This window comes from Charadrius vociferus, unplaced genomic scaffold (assembly GCF_000708025.1).
Source record: "Charadrius vociferus isolate BGI_N301 unplaced genomic scaffold, ASM70802v2 scaffold101, whole genome shotgun sequence".
Lineage (NCBI taxonomy): Eukaryota > Metazoa > Chordata > Aves > Charadriiformes > Charadriidae > Charadrius > Charadrius vociferus.
This window is the reverse complement of record NW_009646941.1, coordinates 2,742,145-2,761,371: the sequence shown is the minus strand read 5'-3', so window position 1 is coordinate 2,761,371 and position 19,227 is coordinate 2,742,145. Positions and strand designations below refer to the sequence as shown.

At 37.0% G+C, this 19,227-nt stretch overlaps 1 protein-coding gene across 1 annotated transcript in view; it reads right to left on the bottom strand.

The window, feature by feature from the left end:
* Window positions 1-19,227, bottom strand: part of SLC12A7 (solute carrier family 12 (potassium/chloride transporter), member 7) — a 50,148-nt gene that overhangs the window by 14,672 nt on the left and 16,249 nt on the right. The window contains exons 9-17 of the mRNA XM_009895056.1: window positions 15,478-15,645; window positions 13,984-14,082; window positions 13,254-13,311; window positions 12,114-12,288; window positions 8,931-9,049; window positions 7,636-7,734; window positions 6,592-6,711; window positions 4,461-4,565; window positions 1,397-1,565 (exon numbers count right to left, since the gene is read on the bottom strand). Coding sequence (XP_009893358.1) covers window positions 1,397-1,565; window positions 4,461-4,565; window positions 6,592-6,711; window positions 7,636-7,734; window positions 8,931-9,049; window positions 12,114-12,288; window positions 13,254-13,311; window positions 13,984-14,082; window positions 15,478-15,645 — 1,112 coding nt within the window. The remainder of the gene's footprint in view (window positions 1-1,396; window positions 1,566-4,460; window positions 4,566-6,591; window positions 6,712-7,635; window positions 7,735-8,930; window positions 9,050-12,113; window positions 12,289-13,253; window positions 13,312-13,983; window positions 14,083-15,477; window positions 15,646-19,227) is intronic.

Genomic DNA, 19,227 nt, shown 5'->3' with positions numbered 1-19,227 from the left:
AAGGATTAGGTCTCCCTTAAATGCATTCCTGTTCCATTTCTCAAAAATGTAGTTGACTTCAAGTTAAACCAAGTATAGTTAACATTTCAAATCCTCAGGGGTAAACAGTTTCTCTTTAAAGTTTTTTGTTTTATGTCAGAGGCCTGATTGTATTCTTGGTTTTGTTTTTTATTCACATATGTCCACTGTCCACTTCAACATCTCAAATGTTCATCTATTTTAGAGATACCAGGTCTGAATAAATCACAGGCATTTTTACACAGCTTTGAAGACAACCTGGATCAAAATATTAGACATTTCAACTGATACTCTCTTTAACAACACTGAAGATATTAACCATTTTTGGAAGATGTAATAGTAATCAAATCCTGCTTTTGGAGTAGACTTTCTAAAGGCAATAGATTTTTCAATAGAATTCAATAAAATACATAAAACATAGTATTTTCTAAAAAAGTTTCCCCACTCTAAAGTTAGGAGTAGGAGAGTGTGCGTAGGTAACCAAATATAATTATCTATACTGAGTTGCTCCAATACTGAATTAAACAAAGCAGCACACAAGTTGCTTAAGAGCAAACAAAAAGGGAAACTTGCTTTGCATTGAAAATCTAAACTGTACAAGCAATGGATCTTCAGAAGCTCAGTCTATTAACTCCCCCTTTTTCTTCAGGGGACAATTTAAAATTAAGATCAGGCATTTTCAAGGGCTTCCCACAAAAATGTCTATGTATTTCCAATCGGGTAGCACAGTCAAATACTGACAAGTTGCCAGGAAAAAAAAAAAAAAAACAACCAAACATTCAAATTAAATTCACTTACATTTTTAAGCACAGTTAGACGTGATCTCAAACTACATGACAACTTACTATGTTTTCCTACCTCTTCCTACCTTTTCTGAAGATATGGGATAAATGGGGGGGATCTCAAGAAGGATGCTGTTTACAGTTAAGCCACAGAGTAGGATACCAGCAAAGACTGCTCCTAATCCTAGCTCTGCTATATATTTCTAGGATGAAATTATGCCAAACATATCTGCATTTGTTAGATAAATGTTAACATTTCTGTTAAATAAATCTGTTTTCTTTGTAAGGTAATTTGTTAAAAAAACAAATCTATCACCTGGCTTTCTCAAGAATGTCAATTTGTGAGCCCAGGGCTCTCAACATTAAAAAAAAAAGCTAAGAAGTATCAGCATTGTCTCATCCTATTGGGAAATTTTATAAAATGTTTTGCAACACACACCAACATATTCTTTATATATAATCACTGATTGTGCTGATAGTAAAAACTGATTGAATACTTTACAACAGTCTGTTCTAATTCAGGATACCAGTTATACAGATTCAACATTTAAATACTAATGGAAGTTACAAGTGTTTGTAAGCTGTCTTTTACATACCTCTTCAGCTTTCTGAGTTTCTGTACATTTATCCAAGTAGATTCCCTGAAGCACAGAGCCCACAATAGTCAGTCCTTTACCAGCCTTCAACTGAGAGGTGAAAGAAAGCAATCTAGGATGTTTCACCATCTGCTCACTATCCAAGTTTAACAAGACCAAAAGTTGAGGTCTGCCAGAAAAAGAAAAGTTAAACACACACATATACATATAGAAAAGCAAGAAAATTGGAAAATTAAAGTTTACAACTAATAAAATGCAGATTAAGTGTTTAATTCAATGGAAAACATTCAACGGAAAACATTCACCTATCAAGCAAGTAAATCATAATTTGCAATAGCAACAAGATCTCAGATACAGAATTCCTACATGAGCCACCATACCATAATTCTGAAAAGCTACCTTAAAGAATAGTTTTACCAAGACAATTATTGAATCAAAATTATCACCCCTCCAAGGTGATAGTGCAACTTGCTGCTTCAAGTGGTTAAACACTGAACGCACACCAGATTGTTTACAGCTTCATACAGTTGCATTTTGAAAACCTCCAGAGACAGAGGTATCACCTCTGGGTAACTGCTTCAACACTTAATTACCACCATCTCCATTTTTATTATTTTTTCTTTCTCCATTTTATCATGTTCTCTCATTCTCCTACTGTGACAAGCTCAGTATTGTTTGTTCACCAAACCTAAAAACTCTCATTGTTACAGTGTTTCATGAAAGGCAGCTGCTTGGCAGGATGGGGCAAGATAGCCAACATCTGCTAAGCAAACAAGGCCAGGCTGCAAGGTCGAGTTATGCTAACATCATAAATTGTGAAAAGACTTGGGAGGAAAGGAAAGGGGGAGGCTCAGTCGAGCCATGCTAACATCATAAATTGTGATAAGACTTGGGAGGCTCAGTCGAGTCATGCTAACATCATAAATTGTGATAAGGCTTGGGAGGAAGGGAAGGGGGGAGGCTCAGGAAGACATGGAGCCTTCATCCCTGCGACCACCAAAAAGCAAAAGAAGAAAGAGGACGACCTCCTAGCAACAAACCGCGCAGACGCAGAGTACACCACTAAGAGAAACGCTTATACCGGAAGTAGAAGGGTATAAAACCAAAGACTTTTGTAACCTAGGTGTGCGCCGTCGGCGGAGTGAGACTCCCAGGCCGCCCAGAGCTGTTTTGCTTGCTGCCGCTTGCTAATAAATCCTTCAAATTTAATTGGCTTTGTCTCCTCGCCTCACTTTGTGAGACTAACTTATAAACACTACCATATACTGCTGTAAGGATTCTAACTCCACTTTCTCAGTAACCTTGTTTTAGGTATTAGATGCTTACTAGTTAGTTATATCAGCTTTTAGGCTCCCCATAAGCCTGCTCCAAGCTGAATAATCATTACTCCCTCAGCCTCTCCCCACAGGAGATGCTCCTGTGCCCCAACCATCATGTCAATGGTCCTCTGCTGAATTCAGTCCAGCTTCTTGATGTCTTTCCTATATCAGGGTGCCTACAACTGGATGTAATATTCTAGATGTATGAATGCTGAGCAAAGAGGAATATTATTTTCCAATATATTTACTTCCCAATATACTAGCTATGCTCCTGTTGATGCAGTCCAGCATGTCACCACCCAGGCACACTGCTGGCTTACTATCTACAGAGAACCACAGGTTCTTTTCACCAGAGCAGGTTCACAGCCTTGGGAACTTCCCAGTGCAGGTACTGGACTTTGCACTTTTCCCCCTGGATTTTCATGATGTTCTTGTCAACCCATTCCTCTACCTGCATAGGTCCTTCCAAAAGGACTGTCATACCCTTAACTGTACTGAGAGTACCCAAAGATCAGTTTCAACTGCATACTTGACGAGGATGCATTTTGTTACCTTTAATCAATATCCAACCTGCTTACTTTTCCCAAACCAATATTCTATAGTTTTTCTGTCATTACTACAAATTAAAGAGAACAACAGAGTTGGAGCACACATCCCACCTCAAAACCAGCACAGTTTAAGATGTAACAAGAAGGTTCAGTTTTCATAACTATATTGACACAACAGAAGGATAACTTATCTGGAACTGAAGCGATGTCAGACATTTAACAGGAATACTCTTAGTTGACACTACATTACAATGGTGCCTCTGAGATGCCAAGTTCCAACACAAATAAGGGCAGTGGCTCACATATTCCACAGTGTCCCATGACAAAAGGTAAAATAATGCCATTATGTTGAATGGCAGACATTGCATGTGCATGCACGCAGGGATACTATCACATGACAGTGACTGTAACTGAAGTATCACATTTAGTGACAAATTTTTTTTTTGTGTGTGTTCCACTGATCAGAGTGGAATGAATGTTCTGATGTTGTGAATGTTCCACATTCATCAGATGTGACAGCGTGCAAATGGCTTTTTTTTAAATGTTAAGTAAATTTTTTGTGTTTGCTTTGAGAAAATTGATAGTTTAACAAGTAAAAAGAATATATTGCAAAAATAATAGTGGACATTAACCCCATTACATACAAATGGACAGCAAATGTGAGATTTTTGTTTCAATGATATCTGAGCAATTTAGAAAGTGTTACAATTAAATTAAGCTATATAAAAAAGATTGACACAAAAAGTGAATTTAAACAAATAATGGATCCTCTGTATATTTATACAATGTATTTCAGGAGGAACATACATAGAAGCAAAAAGATAACCACCCTTATGGAATTGCAGCATTTCTTCAATAGAGACTGTGGGACTCAATGATAGCTGTTCCTTTGAATCCGAAAATCTGCATGCAATCAAACATTAAAATTCTTCTGCACTTTGGACAACTACGGCAATACCACATGGATTTAAGTTCAAGTTAGTTTGCTCATACTCCCAGCAAAGTTGATTACTTGCTGACCATAACCAGCAGTCTATTGCAGTACAATAATACTATCGCAAAAAAATCATTGCCACGCCCAAGTTAGAACGCTATTTTAATGGTAAATTTCACTTCAGCCATTAGCTTTACCAACAGCATTTCCAATATATTTACTTATTTCAAGAATTACATAACCTTGGAAGGCATGGGGATTACCTCCAGTTCTTGGTGTGAGGAGGACTGTCTTCAACACGAAGCAAAGCATAGCGAGCTGCATTCAGAGACAGCCCTCGGATTCCATCACCCCATTCTTTTTCCGCTCTTCAGGATGCAGAAGAGATTCAGTTAACAGCGTTCCGATTATTTATACAAATTAAGTACATTTTTTTATGTGAGGGATAATGGGCATAAGAAAATTAACACTGTTGCATGAATGCATGGAAAAAAACCTCATCTTGCAGATTTAAATCAAGAATGAAGACGAACAAAAGGTGAAGCAGTCTCAGATCCCTTCAAGAAAACTATCTATTAAGTATTGAATATTTATTATGATCTATTTTATTCACACTTCAAAAGCTTATTTTGTAATCACGACAGCTACTTAGGTTGCTTTTAAGCAAGAATAAGTGAGGACTACTTAAAAGGAATTGTTTTAGAGCAGCAGAATGAATAAGTGAGACTTGACTATGTATGGAGTACTGTGTTATATCTTCCCCCCAACACCACTACAGCTTCTTCCACTTCCTTTCCTTCCCAGCTTCTCTCCCACATGAGCCTAAACCTTTACCCGCCCTCCTGACTCCTTTCAATCTCCCTACATTTTCTACGCCTCTTTCTCCCAGTACAAAGCTATTCTATGCATCAGGTGGACAACCAAATAAGAAAGAGCTGTTAGGCTAACACATTATTTTCCTTTGTGGGGGTTCTACGACAGCAAGGGGTCCATCTCCCTTGCCCTCCCTCCCTCTTATTTCCATTCATGAATTGGCACTGAACTTTTGTTACCGCTAGCCTTCTTTTGAAATAAGCCAAACTGAATTCAAAAGCTATTGAAGAACAACGTGCCAATTAAAATGTACCCTGACAGACAGCACAATCATCTAAATTTCTTTTACTTAGTTATCCAAAAATTAAAATAAAAACTGAGGTTTTCTCCAGACAGCAGTTTTTAGAAAATTTCAGGCTGAGTTTTCCCCACTGCCAAATCAGCCCCTGCATTTGTAGAGGCAGGGAAAAAAGAGGTTTCTGCAAAAAAGAACCTCTTCCTACAGGGTAGAAGTGCTGGCTATGTGCCAACGTTTGTAAATCCTGTACATGAATATGGGTATATGTGCATACTTACATATACACACAAGCAGAACTGTTATCATCTGGTCTGACTTCCTGGCTAAAATAGGCAAATTAGTTTCCTTATAATGAACCCAGTAAATGGAACTGTTACAACCCAGGAAAGCATCTAATCTGGAAATGGAGATATTAAAAGATGAAGAACCCACAACATGGAGCAGTTTATACTAGCTGATCCACTTAAGACCTGTGCTTAATCACTCATCAAAACAACTGCTCTTGCTTCAATTTCCCACTTGACAATTATTCTTGACTAGAATCTTTCAGCATTTGGCATCTTTTCTTAGAAAGGGGAAGCACACACATTACTGATCATAATCAACTCTAGTGTTTGAATGTGTTGTTCAGTTGGGGATTTTTTTTGTTGGGTTTTTTGTTGTTGTTTTTTGTGGTTTTTTTATTTGCTTGTTTTCTTTGTTTTATTATGAACTCAGCGTGTTCTTTTAGTCTCCTACTTGCAGGGCATTTCTTACAGGCATGGCTCTATATGTGTCCCTTGTCAAACGCATACAGTACAAAGTATGTTGCAATTTAGACATTATCTAAGCCTTCAGAAAACAGACAATTTTCAGTGGGTGCTCTGGATTTTTCAGAATGTTTCATTCTGAAAAGTGCTTAAGTCCACACAAAAGAGTAGAGGTTTTGGGCTTTAGCACAAGTTAATAATAAGGTAAGAGTTTTGTAGTAGTTGCTGCTTAATATTAAAAGGTGATGTTCCTGAAGTACCAAAACTTTACACCATAATCTCGGTTCAAATGAAAATTTCCCAGCCTTATTGGTTCTTATTTTGATCAGTTCTGGCTGTGGAGAATTTTGGAACAGGTCTTCCAGAGAAATTAGAACCTGAAAACTTACAACCCATTAACAGAGATGGGATCTTACCTTGTTTCAAGGAAGGCTCTTAATTCTATTACTTCAGTTGTGTCTATTTTATACAAAAGTGCTTTCTGCTGAATGTTAAAGATATTAAATATAGAATAAATAAGATACATGTTCTTACCCTCTATATTCTATGTATTTGTATATACATCCTGCGATTAGCATGGCAATCAAAGCATAGTACCAAGAGCAAATGAACATCAAGGCAAGACATAAACTCATCCCCAGGAATGAAAGAGTCCTAAAAGAAACCATGTTTTTCCATTTTTTTAAATAGGCATGTAAATGTTCTACAAAGTCAATTTCTTATTTAAGTTAACTTCCAGAAAGGCCTTACCTCTTCAAAGGCCATTTCATAGCTACTACACAAATAAAAACACACTTTTAGTTTATAAAAAAAAAATTACATTCTAAAACTTTGTGTGATATAAATAATACAATTGAACTAGATATTAACAATAGATTTACTACACTTGTCAGTTCTGAAACTATCAGCACCTCCAAGTAAGGTCAAAACACATTGCTATCACTCACTGGCTGTTGATTTGCATTTAAACTGAAAAAAAAAGACCAACCCACAAACTTAAACAATACTAAACATCATTATGTTACTTCCAGCAAAAATAGTTGATTTGTTTAAATAAATTTGATTCAATTATGTTCTCCACTTCCATTGCGGAATTCCACATTCCACTTCCAAAACTGGACAGTTTTGGAAATACTTTTAGTCACATAAAACACCCCAGATGTCTTTTCACCTGATTTCCAAATTAGAGACAGCTTTCACTGTATTGACAAAGAGTGTCAGCAGACCCAACTTTCACTTGGCACCTTCAGTTTGCTTTAGTACCATGCAAGTGTGGAGTCCAAATGCATCCAGTTTTAAACCAAAGAAATGCTTTCTACCTGTTATGAGGACATGAATCTAAACGTAATTTGTCTAAAAGAACAACAGCTGCACTTTCATGTTTGACTTAGCAACATTTGTTTTCATTTAGTAGATTTGGCTATGTTAGTAGAGTTGGCTGTTAGAATATTCAGTGCATGAATCATCTTATAGCTCATTTAAGTCAGAAATGAGATTTGCTTTATTATTGCAAGAAAATAAAAAAATTAGGGCTGTGTAATTAGTTTTAACTCTTCTGAATAAAGGAATATTCCCTACCAGTGGTAATACTTGAAACGAGGTCTCCAGTTGGGAGTCCGTAAAAGCGTCTGAACTGCACAAGCCAGATTTACAAACATATAGCACATAAGGAAAAACCTGTTAAGACAAACCAAAAAGAGAACGTTTTCCAACAGGAAATTAACTAGACAAATTTGCATGAAATGGCTGAACACAATCCAAGAAAGCATAGGAACTTGTACACTGTGTTCACAGTGGCCAACAGAAGACAAGACATAGACTAAATTAATACCTGTAGCATATTTGGCCTCAAAACACAGTATTAGCATAATATAGAGCCTCAAAGATTTCAGAGAAAGTGTAGTAGCCAACTGACAATCATGGTGTACTGGTTTGGGCAGGAATAGGGTTAGTAGTTCATAATAGCTCATATGGTACTATGTTCTAGATTTGTAACACAGGTATGTTTAAACGGTTGCTGAGCGCTGCTTACACAGCACCAAGGCCTTTTCTGTCTTTCTTGCTGCCCCACCAGCAAATAGACTTGGGGAGGAGACACAGCTGGCACAGCTGACCACAACTGACCAAAGGGATATTCAATACTGTATGACATCAAACATAGCTCAGGAAAAGAAGAAAGAAAGGGGGGGAACTGGACTTAAAGGTGTTTGTTTTCCCAAGTAACAGTTATGCATACTGAAACCCTGCATTCCTGGGAATTGATAAACATCTGCCAATTGATAGTGAATGAATTCCTTATTTCGTTTTGCTTGTGTGCAGACCTTCTGCCTTACCTGTTAAAATGTCTTTATCTCAACCCACAAGTTTTCTCACTTTTACCCATCTGATTCTCTCCCCCAACACACAGGGGGGACCTTGGGGGCAGTTAGTGAGCAGATGTATGGGACTGAGCTGCCTACTGGGATCAACCCATAACACATGGGATAAACTTCCAAGGCAATGTCAGTAAGTGACATGAAAGTTAGTTCATACCAAAAAATATTAAATTGTTTTGTCTGTCTCAGATACACTTGAGCTAAAGAGCTAGATGCACTTGAGTTTAAAATAAAAATTCCTGCTTAAGTTTTTAAAAGTTAATTATTTTATTACTAGCATTCAAGAACTTTGTCATGGAAAAGGTCTTTTCTGCCTAGAAATTAGTTCCAGCCAAAACATTTGTCATTTCAATTATCTTCAGAATTCAAACAAGAATAAAATTTGTTAGAAGACAAAGTCTACCATGTATTATTTCAAAAAGAAAAATCATTACCTAGGTAATTTTAAAAAATAACACTATTTAACTTAAGACCACAAAACACCACATTCATACTCACATTGAAAGAATTGGTGCTACACTGTCCAATGAGGCTATCAAAATTCCTATTTCACAAATACAAGCAGTGAGGAGCAGAGCCCAAGTCGGTTCTCCATTTGCTTTTCCGTGACCAAATACCTAGTCCAATTCAAGTAAACAATAAGATTAGGGAAAGCTGGTCATCATGCAGTTATGAAATACGGCACAGATTGCAAACTAACTCTAACTGGAACCAAAACCAGTCACTAGTTACAAAGGAAAAATGAAGCCATCTATACTACAAAAAGCTACAAACAAAATTTCCGATGAGAAAAGTGCTTACTGAAATAGGCAATGACTACATAATATTAAAGTACTATTGCAGTTGCTGTGGAACTGCATTTCAAGTCAACATGCATCAGAGATTTATGCTTAGTCTATAAAAAGATAATATAGTTGAGGGCAGTATTTCTTGTAACATACAAAATAGGCATCAACTCAGTACTTGTGAACATAAATGTCAGTCTTTAAAGAGCACTTAGCTAAGCCTATGGTCCTGCACAGAGCTCCACCAAAAATCGTTTTGCATGTGGTATTTTCCTTTGGGAATAATTCTATTGAGTTATACCGGTGGTAGATGGCAAAATGCCTCACCTGAAGTTCCACTCATATTTAATCTCCTCCATACAATTATAAAGAGTAAACCTTCACTCCCGTTTGCCATAATGGCTTCCTTTCCAAATGTCTAGGTCCTTCCCCTCGCTCATTCTCCATACTGTCTTCTTCCCTTAGCTTCTTGTCATCCAACGATCTTCCCTCTCTTGTATTAAAATGCCATTTTTTCTGCTCATGTTTCAAGTCTTTTGTTTTTTTCTTAAATATGTCATACTCTCACCCCTATATTAATCTCCTTGCATTCATCTCCTTGATTGTCCATGCAGCAGCTATATCACTCCACAACTGCAATCACTTTTCAAGTCTCAAATCCCTCTTCAAACATCCTACTTTTCTTCTGCATTCCCTTTCCCTCACTTCCCAAACCATGTAATTTTTTTTCTCCACGATTCTTCACTCCTTTCAGATCTAGCCCCAATAAGAGGGTGACTGTAGGATTCCGAATACCTAATTTTTTACTTGAGACAAAAGCAAAGTTTTTTGTTTGTCTCTCTCAACGCAACCTAGCATTTACAGTTTATTGCGTTACAACCCCTTCCCACACACAAGTCAAACTCCACTATGATTCTGTCCCCTCACCCCAGCACACTTAGTATATTTACTTCCATTTACAGGTACGGGTTGTTCAAGTCACTGCTCTCCACTGTGAAAAAGCAGCAGCACATTTGATATTCTTATACATCCTCAGCATCTTTCTCCACCCCGGTGGAAAAGATGCTCCTAAACCAAAGGAATCGTGGTATAACTTTCTCAATGAACAAGATGCCAACACTGTAGGTGCAGAGAAGCTCAAGCCAGAAGAATTGGAGACGCAGCAGTTGCACTGCTGCAAGTGCTGCTGGCAAAACAGTCAGGCAGCAAAGGGGCTGCAGAAGTGGCAGCTGCTGTCTTTTTAACTGGTTTACTTCTTGATTCATTAACCCTTCTGGCTCCTGCTCCTAGCAGCAATACTAGCGTACATTTCCAGTGACCATTCTCCCCTCCAGGCCAAGAGAAGAGAAGGACTTAAGAGCAAATATCACGGATATAACCCTACCGAGTCTAGGCACTAGCAGACAGACCAGGGAAGCAGCAGCAGTGGAATGGAACAAAGTGATTAAAGACTGAGAAAAAAGCTGGCAACAGCACTATGATCTGCCTTTAAAAAAGAAAAAAAAAAACAAAACAGACAACAACAAAAAAACCCACAACACACAAAAGAGAATCCACCCCCACAAAGCTACTAGCATTACCTCTTCCATTTCGCTTTGCTTCTCAGCTTTTCCATCCATCTCCTCTAACCCTCTGCACTCCTTCCCCCTCTTCACACAAGTCCTTTCCTTTCTTATTTCCCCTTTACTACATATTCTGCATGCCTCCCTCCTCCTCAGATGTTTCCTCCCCAACCCCACTCAAATTCTCCCAGCTAACCCATCATTCATAATAGTCCTAGGCACATCCTAGCTGAGGAATTTTCTCCTCGATTCACATATCCATGTGTTGACTCACTGTAGGCTTTCCCCAAACTCAGGAACCTAACCAAGCTGGTGTTATTCTATACCTAGCCCTCACTGATTATAGATATCTCTGAATAGAGTTTAAAGTTATTCACCAAAAGTTATTGCCCATTTTTAATATACTAGATGTGAGACAACTCACAACTTCAGATGTGAGACAGTGACCTAGAGCACACATCTGATCAAGACTCCAGAGGTAAGTGTGAGTATTCCCTGCTTTACCCCAACGTAAGTTTGGTCACATAACTTAGGAATCAAAATCCCAAAGAGATATTTAAAAAAAAAAAAAAAAAGGGGGGGGGGTCCAAATCATTCTCTGGACTTTCTCCATACAGAACAGCATATTCTCCTAATATCAGCCCTAGCTATCTTCAGCATCTGTGCTATCTGCAATTTCTTTCTGTGTTGTGCATTTGACAACTGCCCCCTAACTCCGTTCCCAAAATATTCATAGTTCAGGAAAAGTTCTCTTCTCTTCTGCTTGCCAGCTCCCTTACTCACTTCCTTTGAGAAAAAAAATGATTTATTTATTTTAAAAACATGCACAGGGATGTCAGAACAGTCTTAATGTTTAGAGTCATGGGATAGAATTCTAATATTACATCTTTATTAACTTAATTTAGCTTACAAAATTAATAAAAATTAGAATTGCATCTCTATGATACAAGAAGTATCATGTAGTTCCATGGTGAGATTAAATCAACTCTGTTCACAAATACAATTTGTAAACACAGCCTGCAGTCAAGAAGTTCGGTTGTTAGTTGCTTCTCAGTTCATTTATTTCCTTTTATAGAAGACTTACATTCTCAGTTTTGAACCACTAATTTTTATGTGTAAGAACAAAAATAACTCGATTGCATTCCACAGAAATATCCAAGTTCAAACTTTGTCCTACAATAGCTTGATCTATTATTGTACACAATTAGAACTGAGCTCCAAATCTTTTCCTCACAGTTCTACAGGAATAGCAGAAATAATGCTTTATTTTATTTTTATTTTGGTCAAAATATAAGCTGTATTTGAAGTACTGTAAAGAAAAAAAAAAATCTCACTTGAATAAATGGTACAATTCCATCTCTTGCAATGGCCTGCAACAGACGGGGTGCACCAGTGAGACTCTGAAGACCAGCCCCACATGTTGAAAAGAATGAACCAATCACAATAACCCATGGAGAAGGCCATGCCAGTGTACCAACCACAAGATTTCCATTAACTGCTTCTCCAAACCTTAGGGAAGGGGAAAAAAGAAAAAAGTCAGTAAGCATTAAAATAACTTTTACTACAGTTTCAATACCCACATTTCAATCTTTTTAGACAATAGCACTTTTCAACAATAAACACCGTATCACAGTATGTACTATAGGATTTCTCAACCAACCAATTTCTCTTTATTCTTCCGTTTTAAAGAAAACCTATTGATTCATTATAAGAGCAGCCTCTAAGCAGACATGCAGCAGTTATCAGGACCTTAGCAAACTTCACAGAATTAACTGCTTCATCACCAGAAGGAAACTTAGGCCTTAGAAAAGAAAAATGGGCACCAAGAAGGAAACAAATATGAAACTTTTGGTCAACTCAACTTCTCTAAGGGAAAAATTTATCAAAATCTGGAGGTTCTTATCTTGATCACATTTATTCCTTTCATGCTTCATATTGTGCCTCAAATATCCTCAGACAATTACATGGGTGAAAACCGACACAACTCCTGATCTACAACTGATATTTTAAAAGCAAAAAAGTCATACATCCAGTGGAAATTAAGGCCTGCTTGTACACTGCAGTGTCTCATGAACTCTCCTTGTCACATAACTGTCAAAAATCTTTTTCTGTCTTTGTTCCTCAGGAGCATATTACTTCTCCCAAAGTACTAACACTCCCCTTATCCCCACCTATCAGCTGCACAAATACTACCTATGGTTTTCTTTCTCAAGAACACATTATTAGGGACAGTTTCACTTCAAACATTAATCTTAGATTCTGCTTCTACTTCTTGAAGGGAAACAGCCTCATAACCTGACCTCTTTGTGCAGCCATCTCAGTTTAACTGATAGACTTTCCCTCCAGTGTTTCCTAAGCAAAAAAAAAAAAAAAAATAAATCAGATATTTCCCAGAAGACCCATCAATAAGTCCTATTAACATAACCCACAGTCATACATACTCCCTGTAAAATTAGAAGTTGAATATGACTTACTTATCTCTTAATATCACACCTTCTATACAGGCACCAAACAACACTATACAGGACAGATCTATTACTGAGACTGAAGGAAAATTACACTATAAATAATCATATACATAGGGAGAGAAAACACATTTTTCACCCCGTGATGAAATGAAAGCATCCATGACAATGAAGCGTGTGTGTGGGTTTGTTGTTTTGTTTGTTCTGGCTGTTTTCCGATTGCTTTTTTTTTAGCACTTCCCTGCTACAACTTTTTAGTTTATGTTCTCTACAACTGCATTTGATGCACAGTTGATCTGTGAAGTATTGGGAGTAGCCAGTTCATACATCATGCAATAGAACATATATTTTCTCATACAAATAAGCATTTATGTCTTCTAGATATTGAAGGACTAACTATTTTTGCTGCTAGAAGTTTGCTTTAACATTTTCACTTGTTATACCAAGTATAACAACAAAGCAATGTACCATAATGCTAAAAACCTCTACATCACTTAACTAAAAACATCAATTATATGTTGGAATTATGAAGCACCAGTAGAATAAAAATATTTATTTATACAAATAAAATTTGAGATTAAAATAACATTTATATTTTAGACAGTTATTAAATATTTATTTTCAGTTTGATTTAATTCATTTTATACTCAGGCAAATCCCATGACTTTTAGATTAAAAGAACTATATTGTTATACCTACAGAACGTGCACTAGAGAACAAGTCACGGCACAAAGGATACAAATAAAAGATGTAGTTGAAATGGCCAAAATTGTTCCTGTAGGAATAGATTTCTGAGCATCCTTAAGATCTCCAGACCTGTTAGAACCTGCCATAATGCCTTAAAAAGAGACCAATTTTTATGTTATAAAAACAATACATACTAGCTCCATGTAAATAACTAATAGAATAGAAACATTTAATTTTCAGCTGGATTTAACACATCGTTACCAATGGAGCAAGCTACAGAAATGTATTATAATCCTACACAAATACTCAATTTATACCTTAATTTTATTCAGAAATTTGTGTTACCACCCATTGTTGATTGAACAAATTCCAGAAAGCTCAGGAAAGAGAAATAAAAAATTGAAAAACATTTTTTTCAAATTAACTTCAGAATAGGTTTTAAAATGGGGAAATACACAGAAGTAGCAAAATGATGGAGATGGATGTTATAAACTAATGTGGATTTAGCAATTTTAGCCAGTGTGACAAAATGGACCAACTTCCTACTAAACAGACCATACACAATAAGATACGCAAGCAAATCAATAAGCTAAATAATAAAAATACATAAACAAAAAAGAAAGGAGCAGGCAGAAGCACATAATGGTTAGGAAATCACATATACACATCCCTGTTTGAATCTAATGTGAGAACAAAAATATTTCCTTCCACATACTGAGACAGGAGGGAAAAATCATACAGTAACTGACTAATTCTGTCGTCTTTCCTAGAACTGCCGTGACCACTGTTGGAGGCAAAAGTGTGGAAGCTAAGGTCAAGACATTCCAGTAAAAAAACATTGTCAAACTCCATGCAACAAAATCCTAACCACAGGTTCAGATTTTATGAGATGTTGATAAAAGAGCCTGAAGTAGAGAAACAGGAACAGTGGAAGACAAGAATACAAAGAGACACATCCACCTGGTATTCTACTAGTAAACACTGCTGCAACTTCATGTCAGAGTTCTGTTTTGTTACTTAATATTATAGTTGCTTGAGCTGGGACTTTTGAACACAAATGTATTTTGTTATTTCAGTCAAATGTGACCAAGGAAAATGATATGCAACTAATCTAACCTTTAAACTGACAAAAAAAAATAATCTCTGCTTGTTACAGCTGCAAAAAAAATATTGGACATTTAAACAAATCACAGGCAGTTCACAGCCTGAATACCTGAAAAAAATCTTGTTCTTTCATGCATTTGAAGATTAAAATACTATAAAAGTATGCATCTTATTTTGAATAAGCATTTAGTAACACATGGAGCTTTTGTCTTCTTTCCAGACAAAGAAAACAGCACTTAAGGAATCAGCTTAAGTCCTATAACCCCCTAAAATCACTAGCAGCCAGCTATGTCTCTCTAGCACCAGCAAGTTTTAGATACATAGAACTTGGACACTGAGACCAGAAATATCATGTGTCATCAATAAGCATTCACACACAAAAAATAATCTTTTTTTCAGCTATAAGTAGACATCCTCACTCAAGAAAAATAGTTGTATCTACCTGTCACAGATGGGAAATAAATCCCTACAAGCATTGTGAAGTAGGTCATGATGTCTGTAAAAACATAAGGGAGTCCACCAATTTTAGTCTCTTCTGATCCAGCAACTGATGGCTGATCTTTTTTCTCAACTATTGATCCTTTTTCTGAATAGGTACTCCACAAATTTTCTACAAAAAAAACAAGAGCCAGCGTCATCTCTGTTTTAGGATATTAAGCAGTGACAATCTTAAGCATCAGATGACTTTTCTTACACAAAAATCATGACATTTCCCAACATTTCCTTATAAATCCAACAATGTAGCAGCAATACAATCAATACCAATTGTAACTGGTCGCACTGTATGCCAGGAGTAATGCAATAGTGCATGTGAAGTGTCATACAAGATTTTTCTCTTCCTTTCTCTTCCCACCTGGAGCACCACATCCAGCTCTGGAGCCAGACCCCAACATAAGGAGGACACGGACCTGTTGGAGCCAGTCCAGAGGAGGCCCACGAAGATAAGAGGGCTATCACAGACATATGGATCTATTATCAAAGATGTATTGTGAAAAAATAAGGAAACTTATCTCCAGGTTCAGACAACTCTCAGCATGTATTCATATTTCTTGTGCTTATATTTTGAGGAGCAGGTCAAAAAAAAAAAGCTACTTAGCAGTAACTTGAGTTCTGAGGCTTGCTGTACAGAACAATCCTGGACAACAGCTCATGGGGCTGGTCTCCACTGTTCATGGCAAAGCTATTCCATACAGTGATAAAAGCAGAGTAACCCGACTCCAGAAGAGAACTGATAAGCAAAAAAACAGCAGACTGTGACTCAAATTCCCCAACAAACTAAGGATGCTTGTTCTATGAAAACTGGCAGGTCAAAGAACCAGTAGCATTTGAGAGCTTACATTTGTGGAAACGCTGGTTGTGCCCCTTGACAAGATGGTGAGAACATTCAACATTGATTCTTATTTAAAAATGAGATGAGTTGTCTTATCACCTGTGAGGAAATGAAGTAAATACTCTCCTGCTTGGTCAAAGAGCCAAAGGATTTTACACCACAGAAAAACAATTCCCATGGACTCCCAGGATGATGCATCTGTTAGCCAATTTTCAGCCACCCAGTACGACTTGATTCCCGTAAGTACAGCCTTCACAATAGCAAAAGATAATCTTGAGCACAACAGGAGAATGACTCTGAATCTCTGTTAGTGGCTAAAGATGGGTATCCATATCCAGATTTGTAATATAAATCTTACAATCAGTAAGCATGTATGGAAGCATACATGAGAAATGTATGCTTCAAGACAACAAAGAATAAAAGGAAAGTAAACATTAATTGCTACAGAATGCTATGTGTGTTAGTTCATCCATATGAAGAGGGACACCAAACTGGTCTAGAGAACAACAAACTGGTCTAGAGAACACCAAAGCCATACACAAAAAAAACGTCAAGGAAACGAGAGAATTGCAAATTTCAGTAATTTTAGCAAAGATTTGAGGGGTGACATAAAACAAGGCAAGCTCTCCAAATCAGCATCCACTTCCTATGGAGCATAAAAGGAAGTCCAAAAAAATCATTGCCAATGAGAAGCACTAAATACTTAATGAGGACACAATAGCCATTGTCCTTTATTCAGTATGACACAGAAGCAACAATGGCCTGAGCACTCCAATGCATATAACTAATTAGGGAACTGTACATGCCAGCATGAGTGGGTAAAATCAGCTTAGAGATTTTGTAAAATAGAAATCACTTTCCCCTTTTGCAAGATGTTACACAGAGCTTAGGTACAGTAATTTCCTATGCTTACTTTCCCAAAAGTGATTATCCAAGTGGACTTGAAAGTTAGGGTGAGGAAAAGAGGCCACTTTTCAGAAGATTCCAAGCATTTGTGAGGAGGTAGGTTTTCCTACTAGGACCATTCATGAGTTGCTGAGGCTAAACTAGCAACATTTAGGGACACCAAGAAGACCTGGTACAATGTATCTAACCCAACAACATGCTACCATGAAGCAGAATGATGTGGATGAAAGCTATTTCCAGAATAGTTTCATTATTGTTAGGGCCACATTCATGAGCACATTTAGTCAGCTATTTGTAGAATGACTTATTATTGTTATACACCTTCCATATATGTTGTGCTAAGAGATGCATACTTCCTGCATATAAGCGTCCAGTAAATTGTGTGAGAACTTAGCACAGACTTCCTGAGACACCAAGGCATGATATCTGAGTATTACCAGCCACAGCTCAAGAAACTTAAGTGTACAGTCTGCAGCTGCAAAGTCTTCACACAAAGCAGCCCATATTCCATCAGTGGAGGAAAATCGTCCTTGAAAAAAATCTTTGTCAGTCAAGTTCAAGCTTACATTAGCTATCAGAATGCATGCTCATACTTGGCAAGCAGGACAGATGATTCACTTAGTCTTAGCATTATGTGCCACTAGGATAGTGAAATGCACTTTTATACAGTACTGCTAGTTGTTAATCAGTGAACAGAACTACAGCATATTTTTCCAAAAGCAGAAAAATTAGTATTCAGCCTGAAACCTCCAAGAATACAGAAAGACCCGAGGTGATAACTACGAGTTTACCTGAAATCAACCTAAGGACTGAAACATGAGGCCAACTCTTAAAGAGGGTTTCAGAGAGATCAGAAAACTAAATGCTCGCAAATAGCATCTGCACATGAACAGTTGATAGCATCATTAGCAACAGATAGAAGCAGTAAACACATGGGTGTTATCTTTTGAATTCTGACAAAACCAACATCTATCCACAGTTTCTTCTTCAGTTTTGAGGAACTGGGGAAGTCTCAGTACAGCTTTTGTAGAAGAAAGTTGTCAAAAGTATTCAAGTTCCTTGATGGAAAACAAATGAAGGCAATCCACTTAATTTAGTCCACCTGGATTTCTCACATTTTTGGGAGATTTCTCACCCAAGAAATCTATAATAGCCATGGGATAAAAGGAAAATTGACATGGACAAAAAATGGTTCAAAGATAGAAAACAGTTTTATAATGCAGGAAAGCAACCAGTAAGTTCCACAATAATCAATAGCAATCAATAGTAACCAGTGCTTTCCAGTACACTCAAACAGCCTGGAAGAAGGAGCTAGTAGCAAGATGAGAAAGCTTACTAGTAATAGTCAGTTTTTCAAAGCTGTAGAAGCAAAAACAACTGCAGAGAACTACAGAAAAAACGTATCAGACTCACTGATTGAACAGAATGCAATTAATGAAATTCACTATAGGTAAGCATCAAGCAATGAACACTGGAAGGTGTATCCCTCACACTGAGCTTTCAGCAGGCGTTCAATGGTTGTTAGGAGATCTTAGCATTACGTGACAGTAGAATAGTGAAATGCACTTTTATACAGTAGTGCTAGTTTAAAGAAATGTTAATCAGTGAACAGAACCAAAGCATGTTTTTCCCAAAGAAATACTAGTACTCAGCCTGAAACCTCCAAAAGCAAACCAGCAATTTTAAAGCTTAGACTGTAGCAAAAAATTAGAACATACAGTTGTCTTCTGAGCTGGGACAGGAAATGTAAGAATATTCAAGAAAAGATGTAGTCATGCATGTGGTGAGTTATAAAATGCATGGAACAAACCCTAACTCACATTTCTTGTAACGAACACTTCAATCAAAGAAAATTTTGTTTTTCATCAAGGAAATTGAGCGATTTTTTTTTAAACATACAAATTCAGATTCAGAGAAGCCTATGCTTCATTTAGTATCTTTCTATGTATTTGTACA